Genomic DNA, 21,011 nt, shown 5'->3' on the forward strand with positions numbered 1-21,011 from the left:
AGAAGTTTACTTTCTTTTCGAAATTAACCCTCATGCAAGAACAGAGTGTGATCATACTTGATGACAGGTACAATTTTATTTGTTTCCTATCAGTTTATGGTATGGAATAAACTTTCAACTGAGAATGGATTAAATTTTGAAAGGCACTTCTGCACTAAGCTTTTCAAGTTACTTGTTACACCAATTAAAAAATGTTTAAAAAAGTTTGCACACCAGGAACAGAGGTGACAATGCTTGTCAGAGTCTTCTTAACCTGACAGCTGTTGTTGTTGATTTCAAATTTAGAAAATAAATTGCTTGGTGATAAAAATTTTGCAACCAGTGAGAATTTTAATGCTGTCATTTGTCATTAACAAGTGTAGAGAAGTTTGCTTCCCGCATATTACTGTTATGATAATCAATGTGTTACGATGTGTTTTGTGCCTCAGCTAATAGTTCAAAGTACATTAATAGAAAATTATAAAATGTGAGATTCTGCAGGTCGTTTTTTAATGATGTTATAATCTCAAGCTTTTAGGAACATCTGTTTCTTAATCAGCAAAGAATGAAACATTGTAAAATTTAATAGTTTCCAAATTATCACATTTAGTGAATGTGAGATGCGGAAAAGGGCCAGTCTCAGAAAGAATGCCAAGGTTTATAGTGACATTGATCGTAGGGAGGACTACAAAGTAAATAAGCAAAATGTATGAGGAAACAGCTGCTGTTGCCTACTGTACCTTAGTCAGTGACCTTCCCCCAGGCTTTATTCTCCCAGAATTTATTTATTTTGTCCTTTGTCCTGAAATTGTTGTGGATGTATTCCTACGAAAGCATCATCTGCTTATTCCTACAAAATAAATGTATTATGAACTCGCCTAGTGTGCTGCACAAGGTTTATTTTGTTTAAAATACACTGAAAGCCAAAGAAACTGATACACCCGCCCAATATCATGTAGGGTCCCTGTGAACATGCAGAAGTGCTGCAACATGATGTAGCTTAGACTACACTAATGTCTGAAATAGTGACAGCTTGAATCCTGCAGGGCTGTCCATGCATCCATAAGAGTACGATGGGGTGGAGATCTCTTCTGAACAGCACATTGCAAGGCATCCCAGATATGCTCAATAATGTTCATGCCTGGGGAGTTTGGTGGCCAGTGGAAGTGTTTAAACTCAGAAGAGTGTTCCTCAAGTCACCCTGTAGCTATTCTGGATGTATGGGATGTCGCATTGTTCTGTTGGAATTGTCCAAGTCCATCAGAATGCACAATGGACACGAATGGATGCAGGTAATCAAACAGGATGCTTATGTATGTGTCAGAGTTGTATCTAGAAAATACCAGAGGTCCCATACCACTCCAACTGCACACGCCCCACACCATGAAAGAGCCTCCACAAGCTAGAACAGTCTCCTGCTGACATACAGGGTCCAAGGATTCATGGGGTTGTCTCCTTACCCATAAACGTCCATCCACTCGATACAACTTGAAATGAGACTTGTCCAAACAGGCAACATATTTCCAGTCACCAACAGTCGAATGTCAGCGTTGACGGGCCCAGGCGAGGCATAAAGCTTTGTGTCGTGCAGTCATCAAGGGTACACCGGTGGGCCTTTGGCTCTGAACGCCCATACCAATGACGTTTTTCGTTGAATGGTTCACATGCTGACACTTGTTGGTCCAGCATTGAAATCTGCTGCAATTTGTAGAAGGGTTGCACTTCTGTCACATCAAGTGATTCTTTTCAGTTGCCGCTGGTCCCGCTCTTACAGGATCTTTTTCCGGTCGCAGCGATCTCAGAGATTTGATGTTTTACCAGATTCCTGATATTCATGGTACTCATGAAATGGTCGTAGAGGAAAATCCCCACTTCTTCACTACCTTGGGGATGCTGTGTCCCATCACTCGTGTGCCGACTATAACACCACGTTCAAACTCACTTAAGTCTTGATAACCTGCCACTGTAGCAGCAGTTACCAATCTAACTACTGTGGCAGACAGTTGTTGTCTTATATAGGAACTGCCGACTGCAGTGCCATATTCTGCGTGTTTACATATCTCTGTATTTGAATATGCATGCCTATACCAGTTTCTTTAATGCTTCAGTGTAGAATGTTTTCATGGAGATGCTGAAATAATTACATCAATACTGTTTAGTGTCAGTGATATCACATTCCTATTCAATTGCAATAATAGCATGCGTCAACTGATATGACGGGGAAAAAAAGTTCTTCAGACTTGCCACTGTCATTCCTGAACTTTGTTTCATGTAGTTTTCCTTCATTCAAGCAAAACTTAAGTATCTTATATAGTGCAAGATCAGACACATATGAGGGCTGGTCTAGCACTACATTACCTCTCTTTGTTCTAGAGAGCTCAGCACATCCCATCATATTATCCAGATCCAACCACAATTGGCATCCTTCAGCTAGTATTATATTGTGATCTACGCATATACTTAAAAAATTGTAAATAACTTTAACTGGGAAAACACCTGTTGCATTTGATCTAAGATCAACACCTTCAAGTCTGAGAAGCAACCCAGACACATTTTTGTGGAGATTCTTATACTCACATCATCTCTGGGTTTGTTGGTAAGGTTCAGTTCCATTTTGTGCTCTAATAACTTTGTAAAAAAGAGGACAGTTTGTTAGAGCTTAACATTTCGTTTGATTTTAAGATTATTAGCAATGAAGCGTGAACTGAGAAAGAACAATGATGGAACAAGAAGTTGGCTGTGGTCTCATTTTAGGAACCATCTCTGGATTCATCTTCAGTGACCTATGAAACTGTGGCAAAATGTAAACGAGTTTGAATGGTGGGTTCAGTAACTGAGATTGTAAATGCCACTAAAATGTTCGAAACTACAAACATTCTCCATGAATTGATGATATAACACATTTTGGGTTATATCATCAAGAGAAGGCAACGTTACGCCTGTGAAATTTTTACTCAATGTAATGAAATGTGGGCTAGAAAAAACTGACTGCTGATGGACAACTGTCTTAAATAATGATATAGTAGACAAAGACAAGGCGTTGCAAAAGTTGAAAGATAAATTTATACCAGAGAAAGTGCTAGCATCTACGGTAAGCTGATGAATTGTGGAGGAAATAAATGTGAAGGAAACAAGACTTGCAGGTTACAAAGGAGAGGCTGTGGTAAATTTGGCAAACTGTAAAAATGCATTCTTGTTCCAAGAGTGAGACGTTGAAAGACTAAGACACTGGATTTATATTTGGGAGGGGGGCACAGTCTGCCTCCATTTTTAACTGACTTCGAATGTTACAGCACTGTAACATCTAACTCACAAGTCTGTGTTTGCGACTGTCAATGAGAAAGTGAGTTGTGGCACATAAGATATAGAGTCCATTGAACCAGCTAAAACATCTAGCAATGAGAACTATGGGATCACAGAGTCCAACAGTGACAATGCCAATGTTGTCATACAGTCTAACAGTGATATTGCTAAGGTTGTAACTCTATTTGAGGAAGGAATTATTAATCGATTAGTAAACGTCTGCGTTTCAAATATCAGAAAGATCAAAATGGCAGTCAAGTTTAACAGTTGTTAACAACAGTCTGGTGAAGCGGATAAAAAAAATGGCCTTGTGTTTGAGGAAGTTGGGTAAATCTGACGTAATAAAACGAAAATGAATTGGCGATTGAAAAGCGAATCCGGAACCTTCGCCTTGTGCTTATCAGGGAAGTAAATGCAACATATTTCTTGAATACAGATTTAAAGACCAGTCAGCATCAGGCCACGTGGTGTTATGACAGAACAGACAAAAGGCGTACTTGGTTGCTGAAAGTATCGCTGTTGAGCAGCCTCGCAATGTAAACTGTATGCAGAAGTCACTACGTTATGGAGATGATCACGGTCATTAGAATTTGACGAAAATGGTAGGGCACTAGCGGAGTAGGCGGAGCGGGTCCTGTATTTCTGCCCTGGTGGTCGTTAATCACATTCCAAACTGCGCCTGTCGCCGCAAACATTACATCCACCTCAATCACCCAAGTGCTATATATCAATATAATCCCTTACGGTGTACCTTGATTACAGGTTTCGTTCCAGGCCCCCAATTCGTGTAAACGGCCGAGATTTCAGCCATTTCTACTTCACTCCGCATGATCCCTGGTAGGTTTACGATTTGGTCAACGGGGAACACGGCACTGCCTATCCTGCCTTAATGGCAAATATCAGCACTTTCTCCTCTATATTTCTACAGTGAACATCACTGAGATTTCGCATCAATGACAACTCTGAGATACTGCTTTTATTTTCGTAACTGGCGATGTTCTGCTATCAGGCATGCACTATTTATTGTGGCGGATAGGGACAGGACCGTAGGCCTACGAGAGCTTGGCGAGACAGGCCCCTGCCAAAGACTTTCGATTTTGAAAACTTGTGATAAATGTTACAACGGGAAATCAATTTTTTTTACAAAATACTGTTTTGAAATGCAAGTTTTTTAAAACATAAGTTCTTATAATCACAACACTAAAACCACAACAACATTTAATGTAAACAACAGGTGCTGTCGTATCTGTCGCTGAAGCGTAAGCAGTTCTGCTCGATAAATATCGGCACAAGTTGTGTCTTCGTGACACTGCGTTATGTTTTCAAGTGCTGCCAGACGCAACCTTCAGACGGTTACATTGTAGCTGCTAGGAGAAATGTGTCAAGTATTAGGTAATAAAACATTTAACGATGAATTACAATGAAGATATTCCTGGCCCGTCGAGATCACGTCCAATTCCGACTTCCCGAAGAGTTAGGAAAAAACAAAACAAGGTGTTACATGAGACACTGAGTTATGTTTAATTAGTAACTATTTCGTTGTCATTTCTTTTCATTACCTTGAAGAACCACATGTGATACGAAACTACACAAAATGTAACATCTTATTTGAAGGTGAGTAACAATCGCCGAGAGTGTTGCCCAAATTTATTAATATTTAAGTTAGTAAAATCAGATTTTTCAATCACTTTTTTTTGTGAACACTTAGCATGTGCAACCCACATAATGTTTTTTATTCATTGTGGAATACCAACAGTTTTACTTTTGCTAGAGTGCTGAAGGATCGGTAAATTGTGCATGTAGTAGCAGGCAAAGCAAGAGCAGAAAAAAAAACTCTATATGTTTCTCAATCATATCATGATAGATTTATAGGTATTTTGACACTCACAGAAAAAAATCGTAACATAACGTTGCTTTAGATAAGAAATTATCGAATATTATAATAGTTCTGGGCAGATTTAGCTCAGGAAGCACTTAGCTTTACCGAGCTATAAATTATCTAGTACATATGTCACAGGATATTCTTGTGACTAGTTTAGGTAAGAGAAATACTGGTACCCATTCGGTACACGTCCATATGTATGAAAAGCGTAGAAAATTGCATATTAAACGTAATCAGTATTGTGATTTGAGAAATCCCATGAAACACAACTTATAATACTGGTAGGTACTTATACTGCCCTCGTTCCCCAACCCAAATCGAGAACGTAGTTTTTACAAAAAAGAAAAGACTGTTGGAGAATTATCCGGTCGTGTTTTATGTCGGAATCTGTCTTTAGTTACGACTATTTAACTTCGTAGCGGGGTACGACTTAAACTAATGCATACTCTGAATTGTCAAAACAAACTGCAGTATAACATTTCCAGTGTTGAGATGTCTGTATGAGCACGCTCCGAAAGTCAATATGTTATTAAAAACTATATATTTTTTTAGAAAAACTGGCGAAACGTACTCTTGGGTGCTCTTCGTGATGAAGACATCAAAGCTGCTGTGAAAGTGATCATTAACGCAAAGCGGACTGTATACGGTACAGCAAGTGGTGTTTGTGTAACCAAACAATGCTCCACGAAGCTCTGTGTTTAGCTGCGACGGGGAATTTGATTCCACTAAGCTAGGGTACGTCTCGTAGGTCACTTGACAACAATAGTTCGAAGGAGGCCATAAAGAAAGTTGCCACGGCACCGTTTGATCCGCAATACACCAGCGTTCTTTGAAGGTAGGCCGACTTTGAAGGTAGCCCGACAAATGGCTAAACGAAAGGTTTTGAGAAATCATTTAAAATCACTTTTAGAAGTGTATGAGAATTCTGTAATGAATAAGAGCTCTGTACTCCATTCCAGAGGGAGGCGCAACTGCCCCTTCTTGCGGACGCATATGAGGGGAAGGATGTTTACGTATCGGCTCGAAAGGATACCACTTTTAAACCATGCGTGCGGCGTGCACGTAGTTTGTAAGCAGCTATGGCACAAATTACGACACAGAAGAAACAAGATTTCGCGGGAAGAACATTATAAAGATGCTTATCTTCAAACACTCTCTAAGTTACTTATTTCTCATTGATACACATAACACGAGACGTCGCCATGCTACTACATTGCTGAGGGTTGTTCTTTTTTTTTTTTTTTTTTTTTTTTTTTTTTCAGTTGAAGAAAAAATATTTTCATGGAACTAATCAGGAAATTAGAATGTACGTGTATACATCACAACATTAGAGTATTTTAAAGACGTATTTCATGATTTTCTATTATGTAAACACACTTCTCATAATGATATAAATCTCACAAAGACAGTGTATTCTGGAAGAGTTTGTCTTTTTTTATCTAATCAGAATAATCGTCAATACATTCTTCCCAGGCTGAGAATTAATGTCCATTACATATTAACTTACAGCAACTCTTGCCGTGGTTTTGGTTTTCTGCTCCCAGAAGAGGATCTAGTTTTCTTCTGTCTTGGTTATCCTATTCCAGTGATGGACCTCACAGCAGATTTGATAAGTGAGGGCAAGTGTCTCTTGGCGGTACAGAGTTTTTTTTTCTTTTTCCACAGAATGCCATCCATTCTTTTCATAGCTTGCTTGAGATATTGCAACCATATTTTCTGACTCAGCACTGTCTGTCTCCTACTCAATATCTGAATTAAAATTACTCTCAGAAATGTTATTTTCGCTCTCGGACTAATTATTTATCTCTTATTCGTTTGCACAATGATCTACATAGGATGACATGTCTTCATCATTTTCGAATCTGTAATGTATTCCCACAGTTCAGTGGCTAAGGTGGCTGCGTTATCACAACGCAGGGTGTTTTTCACACAGGCACGAGAAGACACACATCTACTCAGACAATGTGTGAAACTGGGGAACTCACGCGTTGTTGCGAGGAGGTAAAGTTGGTTGAAAGGCATATGGAAAATCACAATTGTACATTTTATCCAACGATGCTACCAACGTATGAAAACTACAGCGGAGTACGTTTTACCCCAAGAGCGTGCTTACAAGTTAATAAATGTGTAGTATTTTACATCACGGGTGCCGACTTGTTCTAATGAGTTCAGATAAAATACTCGGGGAGCTGCCGAAATGTCGTTCCGGCCGAAATTAAGCCGTGCTGCTACCCCTCTTCTGATTTCGAAGCCTTCCGTCGGTCCCCGTCTCTAAACCAACGCTGTTGTCACACAATCCTTTCAACAACGCCATTTCGTCCAAGTAGCACCATAAACAAAAGACTACTACCGAGCAGACGTTTATCGGTAACCTGCAATTGGTTTCCACAGCTCCCGTCTACAGATCTCGCTCACGTCCGACAATGGAGTTCCTGGGTGCTACTTCGCGCGAGCTGGGGTCTGAAAGTTCCGCGAGCGGGTGCTGGAACAGTCGTACTATTTGACTGGGCTTTCAGTTTCTGCCCAGTGGGAACTTGAGCGAGACGCTTATGGTGGCGGAAGAAAAGCAAAAACGACGGAAGGGATATGTAATTTGCTTGACCCCTCCGGCCAGCACTTTCGCTTCTCCCGAGTTTTATTTGGTACTATCTGCTGTGTAAGCAAAATGTATTCAAGAATAAACTTTCCCTTGCTTAGTAACAATATTACGGGAGTCGCTGTGTTATAAGCAGTTGTACTGTGTTCATCCAAGTTGAACCCTTGCGTACACAAACGTATGTTCTGCCGTTGGTCATCGGCTGTACTTCACAGGCATCTGGTGTTGTACGACCACTGGAAGTAGGCCTCGCTTATGTTTTAGGTGGTTAGTTGTTAATCTAGCGCGGATGAGTTTGACCAAAGCTAAGGCATCGTTTTGTTAGCCACAGTGTTACACCTCTAAAACATAATTTTTATACCGTATAGGACCTCATAAACAGCCTGCTTTGTTGTGCTTGCCGTATTGACTTTTCATTCACACGCATGGGGTAAAATATGGGCCAAATATCTCACGAAATAATCGTCAAACGAAAAAACATGCACTGACGCATGTTGTCAGGGGTTGTCGGTGGATCACGATAGCAAATATCCTTCAACTCTACCCACAGAAAGAAATCCGGGGACGTCAGATCCGGTGAACGTGCGGGCCATGGTATGGTGTTTCGACGGCCAATCCACCTGTCATGAAATATGCTATTCAATACCGCTTCAACCGCACGCGAGCTATGTGCCGGACATCCATCATGTTGGAAGTACATCGCCATTCTGACATGTAGTGAAACATCTTGTAGTAACATCGGTAGTACATTACGTTGGAAATCAGCATACATAGCACCATTTAGATTGCCATCGATAAAATGGGGCCAATTATCCTTCCTCCCATAATGCCGCACCATACATTAACCCGCCAAGGTCGCTGATGTTCCACTTGTCGCAGCCATCGTGGATTTTCCGTTGCCCAATAGTGCATATTATGCCGGTTTACGTTACCGCTGTTGGTGAATGACGCTTCGTCGCTAAATAGAACGCGTGCAAAAAATCTGTCATCGTCCCGCAATTTCTCTTGTGCCCAGTGGCAGAACTGTACACAATGTCCAAAGTCGTCGCCATGCAATTCCTGGTCCATAGAAATATGGTACGGGTGCAATCGATGTTGATGTAGCATTCTCAACACCGACGTTTTTGAGATTCCCGATTCTCGCGCAATTTGCCTGCTACTGATGTGCGGATTAGCCGCTACAGCTGCTAAAACACCTACTTAGGCAACATCATTTGTTGCAGATCGTGGTTGACGTCTCACATGTGGCTGAACACTTCCTGTTTCCTTAAATAACGTAACTATCCGGCGAACGGTCCGGACACTTGGCTGATGTCCAGGATACCGAGCAGCATACATAGCACACGCCCGTTAGGGATTTTGATTACAATAGCCATACATCAACACGATATCGACCTTTTCCGCAATTGGTAAACGGTCCATTTTAAGACGGGTAATGTATCACTAAGCAAATACCGTCTGCACTTGTGGAATGTTACGTGATACCACGTTTGTGACTATTACAGCGCCATCTATCACAAAGCGAAAAAAGTGGTCCAACTAAAACATTCATATTTCTTTACGTACTACACGAATATGTAATAAAAAAATGGGGGTTCCTATTTAAAAAAACGCAGTAGATATCCGTTTGACCTATGGCAGCGCTATCTAGCAGGGCAACCATAGCGCCATCTGGTTTCCCCCTTCAAGCTAGACGAGTTTCATTCTTTGTAGTTTTTTCGTTTGACGCTTATTTCGTGAGTTTTTTGGCCCGGTCACGATCAATGGACCACCCTGTATATACTGTAGCGCTGTGGCCTCCCGCGTACCTGACGTCTAACTGTCCCTCCTTGTAACAATGTGTAAGTTGTCCAGTTCAACGCATTGTCTTTTTAGTAGGGTGTGTCGTCTAGAGACTGGGTGAAAAATACCCACGTGTGTGATAATGTAGCCAGTGTACTTTGGGAATAAGACTGCAGGTTCGAACACGATGAAGTCATGGCATTCTATGCAAAACATTTTGTAAACAAAAATGAGATAAAATAATGAGTCTGAGAGTGAAAATGACCCCATTTCAGAGAGTGATTATATTTAACACAGATACTGAAGAAGAGATAAGAGTCCGTGCAGGATACCTTGGCCTATGTGCAGTGACCAATTTTCTTCCAAAGCACTAGGCAAGTTCATTCGTTTGTTCGGAACGGGAGGCCGCCATGTTTGCCGGCTTTCGGCCGGTCGGCGACGACTTTGCGCTTGGTATATATTACATAATATGTTGCTGCGTAATAAATTTAGTTAACGTATTGAATTTTTCTTTAGACTTGAGTGGAGGTCTCTATCTGTTACTTATCTCGAGAAAACTGATCTGATGTAGCACTCCCATTTGTGTTCACGCGCGCCAGTGATAAAGCCAGAATGCAATATCCACAACTTTCTTCATGTTTCATAAACCGTTTGAGGTATCGAAATGAGATTTTGATACATGGTAGCATACAAAGAGGACAGTATTTTGCCATAAGATTATTATGCAAAATTTCAGTGTCTACCGTGTTATTCCTCTAACGACAAACTTTTTTGATGAAAGAATGTAATTTTAAGGGCCATCGATAGCTGTGGCTTCTGGAATAACATAAGTGAAGACATTACACATTTATTTTTGAACTGAGGACGTACTTTTTAATAAGCTACTGACCTTACTTTTCTTCAGTTCCTCACCGTATAAACTTAATAAACCACTGTTTCAGAATTCTCTTGCAGTGCTTCAGCACAACAGGTAAGTGAGGTGACATTTTGTAAACTCCAGTGTATTTTGGCAGAAGAATCAAATGTTAACATGGCACAAGAGAAATGTACGTTATATTCTAAATTCGCCACTTATGACACTTATCTGAAAGTTACAAGTTGTTAACAAGCCAGGAGAAAATAAACTGCTGCTTTTGTTACATTTTCAGCAGAATTCTTCCAGATACTACCCAAAACAGAAGTGACAATAGATCTTTTTGAATCCTCGCTATGCAAATGTGGGTGTGGGTGCAGTCTACTAAATGTTGCAAAAAAAGTGAATGTATGTTTCAGATCTGAGTGGCACTTCCCCTCCAGCGCTCGGTATTTCCCCTACAGCGCCTGCCTGCAAGCTCCCCCACCCCCCCACTACTGCCATCCCCACCCGTGCCCTGCTGACTGCGCATCTACCGCCACGCACTCTACATAGTCGCGGTTCAGTGGACGTGGCTCCAATATCTCAACGAGCTTAAAGGGAAGGATGGCACTCTATGGGAAAAATCTGCACCAGCAAGTAACACTGGCCCTCACTTATGGAATCCACTGTGAGGTCCATTATTGCAATCGAAGAGCCAATACGGAAGAAAGGTGGAATTTTCTTATGGGAGACGCTAAGAGTCGCCTCAGAAAAAGGACAGGAAAGCCAAAAAGTCGCAAGTGTATCGTGATCGACCGACATCTCTAGGGATGCTGAAAGACAACATCAGACGCCAATGCCTCGCCATAACTCCGCACATGCTTTACAGTGCTGTTCACAACATTATTCCTCGACTACAGCTATTGTTGAGGAATGATGGTGGACACATTGACCATTTCCTGTAAAGAACATCATCTTTGCTTTGTCTTACTTTGTTATGCTGATTATTGCTATTCTGATCAGCTGAAGCGCCATCTGTCAGACATTTTTTGAACGTTTGTATTTTTTTGGTTCTAATAAAACTCCATGTCATTCCAAGTATGTGTGTCAATTTGTACCTCTATATCTACATTATTCCGTGATTTATTCAGTTTTCAAATTTTACTGACTTTTTGATCACCCGGTATTTTGTCCCCAATTCTTTTCAGTACCTCCTCATTAGTTACGTCACCTATCCATCTTATCACCAGATTTTTCTGTAGCACCACTTTTCTAAGGGTTCTATTCCCTTTTTGCCTGAACTGCTTATCGTCCACGTTTCATTTCCGAACACTGTTACATTCAAGACAAATAAGTTTTATTTAAACGCCGCTTACACAGATTGTTCAATATGAGCACCCGAGAGATCGACGAGATGCTGTACAGCGCCAGATTTGCACCTGGTGGACAAACTTGGAACTATTTTTTTATTTTTATTTTTTTTAAAGTGTAAATCGATTCCGCATTAGCGCACAAATGTATCTACCAAGTTTGACTTCCAAACGATAGTTGCATCCCGACGTCCGTGAGTAGCTGCACTTTAATTATAACCATCGGCCATGTTTCGTTTCCGCAGCCTGGGTGTATCTACCCGGTAGCCGTGCAGCGTCCCGTCGTGTGGTCGGTGACCCGCGGCGCAGGGTTGACGGCCGGGGATCGATAGCCAGCCCTCAGGGCCGCTGCAGCCGAGGCGGCGGCACAAGCGGCTCAGCTGCCGCCCGCCGGCCCGGGCACACACTCTGTTCTCCCACACTGTGGGTCTGCGCAAGGAGTAGAAGCTGTCCTACTAGACGCTGCTAAATCTGTGATAAAGAATAACGCAGTTTCTATGTAGTGTAGATGTTAAAAAGGTCGCGCATCGGAACTATCACCCTTCTGAGACGTCGTGTTTCATTCTCTGGCCACAGAAGGGCACACATTTTCGGACACTGCGAGACCCAAAACATAGTATAATACACTGCAGCTCTACAAAGTATTAAGCAGTTGTGCATGTAGTAGGTGCAGCATGTGGGCTATAAACCACTGAAGTAATCTGAGGCACTGCTAGGGATGTCTAGAAGCTAGGCTCTGATCGGTCGCTAAATGGAAACCACTGTGAAAATCCGATGAAGTTTTGCACAGAAGTGTTGGGCAGTGTCTCCAATATGACCGTAGATCGCATCACTTTGCACTTTGTAGTACTGAACGCTCCGTGAGCGCGTAAAGATGCCTACAAAATAGTGTATCCCACCAAGTACGAGTACCTGCTGAGAGATTTCACCTGATTTCATGCAACTCCGCATGACGTAACTGTCATGCATTCCCCCCTTCATGAGTACTCTCGACCGCACACGGGAGGGGGAATGAAGGCGCTCCTGCAGCGTTTTCGATGGGAAGTGTTTGAACACCCTCTGATTTTCATCTCTGTTCACACGAACCGCTGACTATGGAGACAAAATTCTGTCACAGAAAACGAGCTGCAGACCAGCGTAGTGTTCGCGGAAAGCACAGGCGGCTGCCTCCTTTGAAGAGTGTACTGGAAAATTGGTACAAAGCTCCTACAAATGTCTAAGTATTTCATTCTGGTTTCCAATTCACGACCGATCAAAACTTATTTCCTGGAGACCCCTTATGTGTTTCAGATGTTGCCTAAGCTACTGTTTTATGTGGCTGTAGGATGGATGTTAGTCTGAATATTTCTCTTCGCCACAATTCGCTCCTAACATTTCACTGATGTCAGACCAGACGGAAGTAGTGGATACATCATAAATATCAGTAGGCATGCTGCCTTGTGTGTGTGTGGAGGGGGGGGGGGGGAGGGGGGGGGGGGAGGTCGGAGACAGTGGTTCACTTGTAAACAATTTTTTTTATTATCATTATGCAGGGTATCTCTTATAAGCGTCGTCATGCACATTTTTTCTGGTGTTCCGGCAAATATTTGCAATTCTGTATTTGCAGTACGTAGCTGGAGTAAGCCCAAAGAAATACTGCTCATCACATGTTTCATGCGACGCCCAGGATCAACGTAAAGTGTCGGGTTGTTTCTTGTTACAAACAAAATGATTTTCGAAGCGGAATTTTGCGGGTCAGTTCGATACAGCGGGCCAAAATTAGTCTAGTGCGATATTTATTTTAGCGATATGGTAAAAGAGGAGTATAATCAGCACGCCAGCAGTGGCTAAGTAGTTTAAGTCATGTGTTAAAAACAGACAGGTGACAGATTCAATATTTTCGAGCCAAGTCTGCGAGCGGTCGGCAAATCCCTCCGCTCCCAAGCTTAAAACAAAATTTGCGTGGTCTTCTGGTCCCGCGAAAGCTCTTAAACACCCAACTCCAGAGAACTAGAGGACGATGCGTGCTATGTCGAACCAGCACCCACTACCAGATACCACAGGAACGACTGGACGTGGAGAAGCGATTGTGGCACGTCTGTGTGGTGGCTGCCGCAAGTGAATTAACGCCCCAGGCCTTCCCAGTGTCCAGCGTTTGTACAGCCTCAGTTTTCTTGTTATTTTTATCACACTGGGAAAGAGCACGCATAGTAATCCTTCGGTGTGAATTGGCTATTTTGACCGTGGACATTCCGTGAACGACAAACGCAGATATGCCTACAACGTGACGATGCATGTTTATTTTTTATAATAAATCTTAACAAGTTCAGGAAACAAAGAATAGTCGCGATACTTGTGTGCGCAATCCATTTATCGACGCGTAACTACAGTTTCTGCTCTCTGTACTTTACCTTACATTTATGATTGGTTCGTTGGGAAGAAATAAAGCGTGGCGAGAATGGCTTGGATCGCCGTGTGAGAAAAGGCTTGAGGTTTACGCTGTTGATGCTACATACCGAAGTGGCTGGGCATCTAAAAAGTTTCCGCACAGAGAAAAGGAAAAGCCAGACACAAAATGCAACGGAAGCTCAAGTGGTCTATAAAGAGCCTCACGACTACAGAAATGTCCGGCGTAGAGCGTATGAAATTGGGAATTGCTTACCACCTCACCTAGAGACAGATAGATAAACCTATGGTATTGCAGGTCGACCCTTTGAAACTGCATCGGTGGTTCTCCAGAACTTTCCGCCACACAAAAGAAACAAGTAGATATAAATACGATTAGTTGCTGTATTATTATTACCAGAAAGAGACTTTCGTTTATGCTATGTTGCGTCTCAATGTGTCTGGAAAAGCTGTGAAACATAAGACATTTTCATTCCATTTATCGAGTTCATTATGGAGCACGTAGAGTCCAAGGGGAACTAAAGAACGACAGAGATACATACGGAGAACTGTATACAGTATTGCGCTCTATGAATAACTACAGACTAATGATAAATGCAAAACCACAACCGCTGTCACGTGCTAGTTCTTCAGTTTCACCAGGAGAAGTTTTGCTGTCCGGCAACTTTCAATGAAATAAATTGCAGACGGCGCTGCACCTGGAGCTAATGCTTCACATTTTCTAGAGAGTAAGTCTGTGCAAGTTGTGCCTGCCTTAACCTGCCTTCCAGAAAACTGCTCAACTCAAAATCTGTTGCTAATTTTCTGCCACTGTCTATGCAACAGAACCCCCCAAAATTGCTGAAACTTTTCAAAGCAGCAATTTTGCTTCGCTAGTTCGTGTAATTCTTTGTATTGTCTTCATAGACCATACGGGTTGCAACAGCGTCCTCAAGTCATCTGCACGTTAACTTACCTGAAACCGTGCAGTCTTATCGTTCGGAAAACTCTTGGCAGAATTTCATATTTTGTGCCACTACGCTTACGTCAACGAATATACATTTACAGGTGTATTCAATAGAAATCATCGAATGCCTTTACAAAAAAAAAAAAAACTATGCAACAGCAAGCAAATTATATATACAGGTCGCAGAAAAAGCCGAAAAAGTGTCATACGAAAAAAGCATGCGTTCCACATAACATAAGAAGCACATTTTTATCAGCCAGCCTCAAAAGTCACAATTAAAAAGCAAAGCAGCGGAGACCTCATCTCAGGATACTTCCCGATGCTCAGTCCATACTCCGGTGTTGATTACAGCAAGGAAAGAGACGCAGGGCCACATCTGTTTAGACGGTTCAAAGGGGCGAATAATTCTGATCGTTTACGAATCTTTCGAGCATATTTCTATAGCATCGCTTTTTATTCTGGAGCTCCTTTTTCAGTAGAGTCTCCGATTCCGTTGTCTTTCGATTTAGATTCATCTGTCTTCTGATACAGGATTGTGAAAGTCAGGCCCGCTAAATTAAAGGATTAAATATATAACTGTTACTGTAAAAAAAAAAAAAAAATAGGTTCAATTATTACCTTATAAGTGAAACTAAGTAGTTCTTACACAAGTCTGCAGACTTTCGTCATCTTTGTCACTGATGACAAAACCCTGAAGACGATTCTAGCGGAGAGATCGAAACGTCGGGCAGCGAAGAAGTTTAAGAGGAATCTGATGCGGTCTAACGTCTCAGAAGTTCTACCATCTGAGCAGTTTTGTTAGGTTGCAACAACGTACCTTTGTGGAGCACAATGAAAATAATGGTCGTCCCAAAGTAGATTTAGAAATTAGTCCTTTAATTTAGCAACTGAAGAAACGTATGTATTTGCGAAATTGATGGGAAATAAATGGAAAATAGACCACATATCAAATGAAAATATTTTGTTCCTTTTTTATGTCACCCAAACATGAATAATATCAATTTATTTTGGCCTTACATAATGAAGTTCAGAACATTTAAATGATTCCGTAACGAAATTTTCACTCTACAGCAGCAGGTTAAAACTGTGTGGCGGACCAAGACCCTAACTCGGGACCTTTGCCTTTCGCGAGCAAAGGTCCTGACTTCGAGTCTCAGTCCGGCACACAGTTTTAATCTGACAGGAAGTTTCATTTAAATGTCTGTTTGTATCTACCGTAAACGAAACACCAGCTACTCTAGTTGGTACTTCATTATGTTCTCAGTGCTTTAATTTTGCATAAAACAGATAACGATTGCAGCAGTTGTCAAGAAAAAGTTTTATCGTTAGGTTTATTATGTAAATCAACCATATTCGGTGATGAGTTAACGTTGCTTTGCAGTTCCACTTTCGTGTGTACCAGTGGGCTAAAACTATTCTGTGGCTCTGAGCACTATGGGACTTAATATCTGGGGTCATCAGTCCCCTAGAACTTAGAACTACTTAAACCTAACTAACCTGAGGACATCACACACATCCATGCCCGAGGCAGGATTCGAACCTGCGACCGTAGCAGTCGCGCGGTTCCGGACTGAGCGCCTAGAACCGCTAGACCACCGCGGCCGGCAAAACTGTTCTGTAATCAGTGGTTCTTACACTGCATTGTTCCTTCAGTAGACGAAAAAAATAAAACATTTCTTTCTATAGTGGCATCAACTGTTGGAGATCGTTTATCGTATAGAGAGTATGGATCAGAAGCTAAAAGTTAGTTTTGGATGTCCAAACAGGTTGAGAATACATTTTTCTTCTTTAAGTGCTACGAATGCTCGTGTAAGACGTTTTCCATGTTTGAACTGCAACCAGATCGCCTTTCGCAGCATCCAACGAAGACGATAAGATCATATGTTGCAACATTGGGCATAAAAGTGCAAGCTGAACACAACCGAACATACGGCAGTATGTGATGTCTGAAAGACAATGTGTGCTCGTTCAGACAAAAAGGAAATGTTCTCGATGCTCGTTCCTCACGTACGATGCTGCCTGGTGAGCTTACCTCCTGACCATTTTAACCCTGTGGGCGTTGTAAAATATTGCAGTACGTACTTTCGAGTGCAGTTTAGGTAGCTTTGATCGGTTATGTCTTGTGAACATCCGTGTTCTTAGCAGAGCAATCATAGTCTTTCGCTACTAGCGACGATTGACATTTTACTCCTAGTCGGCCGGCCGAAGTGGCCGTGCGGTTAAAGGCGCTGCAGTCTGGAACCGCAAGACCGCTACGGTCGCAGGTTCGAATCCTGCCTCGGGCATGGATGTTTGTGATGTCCTTAGGTTAGTTAGGTTTAACTAGTTCTAAGTTCTAGGGGACTAATGACCTCAGCAGTTGAGTCCCATAGTGCTCAGAGCCATTTGAACCATTTTACTCCTAGTCTTCCCGCGATGTCGTGGTCCGTGAGTCGGGAAGCAGCGAGAGATGGTCCCCGCGCCAGTGCAAGCAGAACGCAAAACGCCAGAAGGAGCAGGCTGAGGAAGTGCTACGTACCCGGAACCACGTGGCCACCTGCGCCGCCGTCCCAGCAACAGACAAAACAAATGAACACGTTAGACAAACCACACCAAACAACACAACACACACACCAGGGTGCCCGCCACCACTCCGCACTGGCATCTCCGTTCAAAGGGGTCAGCTCTCTGACACAAGGCAGCGGCGAGACACACCGACGGCTTGAATGCGCTTCTTCAGCCTGCACGGGAAAAGCGCAGTCCACGTTTCATTTAACCGTCAATCATCTAATGGCGTAGTCTAGCCTGCCTTGGTTCTGCACTTCTTTTCCTATCCCTAGGAACTGCACATCTCAGCTTTTGTGTCTGAACTGGTACTTCCTTCAGAAGGATGAACCATTTAGCATTGAACTTCTGTGGAAGACATGGAGAACGAACGCCCAGTCGGCTGCGAGCAAGTGCGGCGCCTGTGAAGATCAAGCTAGAATGGTTAGAAAGACATCCTTTGTGAATAAGCCCAGATCCAAGACGTGCTTTAATGTACCTTTGAAAATGTATAAGGTGCAAATAAGTGTGCCACTGATGTAACAGTACCGAATCGAGAAGCTATAAGGAGTTGCTGATTTCTGGACATGAAAAAGAAAAGAAGAAACTGTTCTCCATCTTTCCTGTCTATCAAACGGTATATTTTTCTTGTTATGCACTAGATCTTGGTAGTTTTCCAACTTTTCTCATTTTCTTTTAATTACCTCGATTCTTTTAGCCTTCTGTGTCTTTCTTCCTCTTTTTACCTCTGTGGGCTTTTCTGTCTTACACGTATCGTAGTCCACAAAGTCTTATCAATATCGAAATAAAGTCTGTATGTGGTCTCCAATTCGACGTCGAATATAACCGCCGAGGCGCTGGTCTGTGCTACATGTCAGGTTCCCACGTGAAAATGCCTCATTTATTTGTCGTGCTTCATTTTTTTTTTCTTGTTAATATTTGGCAGTTTGGGTATACCCATATTTCTTCCACGTTTCTTGCATAATATAATCCAGAATCGGTGCATTTTATTTCAAACTTTAGAATCGATCAAAGTGGATAGCTTGGTCCACAGCGTATTCCCTCGGAATATTTTTTAACTGCTGCTGGTTTTTTTCCCGCTACGCAGAAGAGTAGTATTCAAAAAGTTCTCTCTCCAATCCGTTCTTATTACCTTTTAGGCAGTTAGCCTCAGTTAGTGCACTTCACAGGCACTCCATGTAATTTTTTTTCTCCATGTAATTTTTCTTCGGTACTGGTGTTCTTAGACTGCACGCTTTATGTGCCAATGTTTATAGCTTTTAAATAATGCACTATAATTCTTATCACCTTTTAGGCACTTGACCTCTGTTAGGACACTTCACAGACACTCCATGTAAATTTTTTCCTCCATGTAATTTTTTTTAGTGCTGGTGTTCTGTAGAATGCACGCTTTATGTGCCAATGTTTGTTTATAGCTTTTAAATAATGCACTATAAACTTCGAAGAATTTCTTGACTAGCTCATCGCCATGTTTCTTCTTGTGTACGGCCTTCCTTTGCAAGGGAACGGATTAAAAGTGCTGTAAACTGTATTAGCTGTTTTACAACGACAGAACTAAAGCATTTTCATTAATTTTACAGTTCGACAACATTACACGTCACCGCTCTGTAACACGGTGCTCACTTTACGCGTGTGGCGCCAGCAGATGGGAGTCGGCTAGCCAGTGTGGTTTGAGTGGCGGGCACCCTGCGGCTACTGAACTGCTACAACTGCTCAACTAACTGACTGTCCGCCGGCTACACGAGGCGGCGCAACACAAACAAACGCAACACAACACAGCGCGCTCGCCAGCAACAGACAAACACAAAACACATCAGCGCTGCAAATCAAAAGTGGCGCAGAAGCGTGCCAGCTAAGCCGTCGGTTCCCGTAAAGACTGCTTCAATGCGAGGACCACTGAAAGCGTCCTCGCTTTAATGATGTGCTGGACGGTGCGTATTGTGAAGCAGTAATTTCCATTCCGATGAAAACGAAAAGCACTACAGAATGTGACAGCTAGTGTGTGTGTGTGTGTGTGTGTGTGTGTGTGTGTGTGTGACATTTGTCTTATGCAATGGAGATCTGGAGATAACGTGATAAACACATATTGAATACTAATTGAACAGTGCATATCAATCTCATCCATGCGCTGTTTTAAGCTCAGAAACAAAATGGCACTTTCACTCAGTCGATGTATCACTGCCGATGTGACATGTAATCGTTAGAATTGTAGCAAACTTGACTGTGGTTAATAACAACTACTATTTCAATTAAATGACATTAGCTTGGCAAAGCTGTTTATTTGTGCCGTTAGCGAATCAGGAGTTTTTATTAATTAACCTGCCGGGCGGGGTGGCCGAACGGTTCTAGGCGCTACAGTCTGGAACCGCGCGATCGCTAAGGTCGCAGGTTCGAATCCTGCCTCGGGCATGGATGTGTGTGATGTCCTTAGGTTAGTTAAGTTTAAGTAGTTCTAAGTTCTAGGGGACTGATGACCTCAGAAGTTAAGTCCCATAGTGCTCAGAGCCATCTGAACCATTTGATTAATGAACCAATAAACGCTGCCGTCAAGCTGAAGGCTGGTTTGAATAATACCATGCTTTACCAGGCACCGTCCTATGGCAGTATCCGTGTCTTTTAAAAAAATAAAAAATAAAAAAAATGTCTCCAAGCACTATGGGACTTAACATCTGAGGTCATCGGCCCCCTAGACTTAGAACTACTCAAACCTAACTAATCTAAGGGCATCACACACATCCATGCCCGAGGCAGGATTCGAACTTGCGGCCGTGGCAGCAGCGCGGTTCCGGACTTAAGCACCTCCAACTGCTCGGCCACAGCGGCCAGTTGACCGTGTCTTCCTCTGACCTTTTAACGAACTTTCAGCAAGTTGTAGAGACTTTTGAATTTCTGTAGCGATGCTGCTTGGCATTTTTCAAATACGCAAACTATACCCAGAGACGAAAGAGGCGATATGTGACAAAAAGAAATCCCGAAATCCCAGGACTGACCAGGGATTGAACCTCGAACCTTCGGATTTGTAGTCAGACACGTAGCCAGCGAGCCATCTTTATTTATTAACACTCCTTCCGATGTGAGCGGCATGTGGTTTATTCATTTACCCCTTCAGGCATTTTCCACAATGACGCGACATGTAAGGGATGAGTGGCTCAAACTTAAATCATGTATTCGACCGCGCGTCTGACTTTTATGTAGCTCCAAACCACTACAGTTCACAAGCAAACTTTAAGGGGTAGTCAAATGTAAACGAGACAGATGGAAAAAGTAAGTAAACTGTTTATTACTTCAAAAGTATTGCCATAACTGTTAATACGTTTATCCCACAATGGGACAAGCCTTCATGGAAAAATGTTTGCGGGTGCCTACGGAACCATGATTGTACCCAGGCG

General features: G+C 42.3%; 1 protein-coding gene across 1 annotated transcript in view; it reads right to left on the minus strand.

The window, feature by feature from the left end:
* The window catches only part of LOC126474226 (SH3 and multiple ankyrin repeat domains protein 3), a 147,900-nt gene that overhangs the window by 96,021 nt on the left and 30,868 nt on the right, over nucleotides 1-21,011 (minus strand). Inside the window, exon 3 of the mRNA XM_050101691.1 lies at nucleotides 17,597-17,614. Within this exon, the coding sequence (XP_049957648.1) occupies nucleotides 17,597-17,614 (18 nt within the window). The remainder of the gene's footprint in view (nucleotides 1-17,596; nucleotides 17,615-21,011) is intronic.

Source organism: Schistocerca serialis, chromosome 4 (genome assembly GCF_023864345.2).
Source record: "Schistocerca serialis cubense isolate TAMUIC-IGC-003099 chromosome 4, iqSchSeri2.2, whole genome shotgun sequence".
In the NCBI taxonomy this organism is placed as follows: Eukaryota; Metazoa; Arthropoda; class Insecta; order Orthoptera; family Acrididae; genus Schistocerca; species Schistocerca serialis.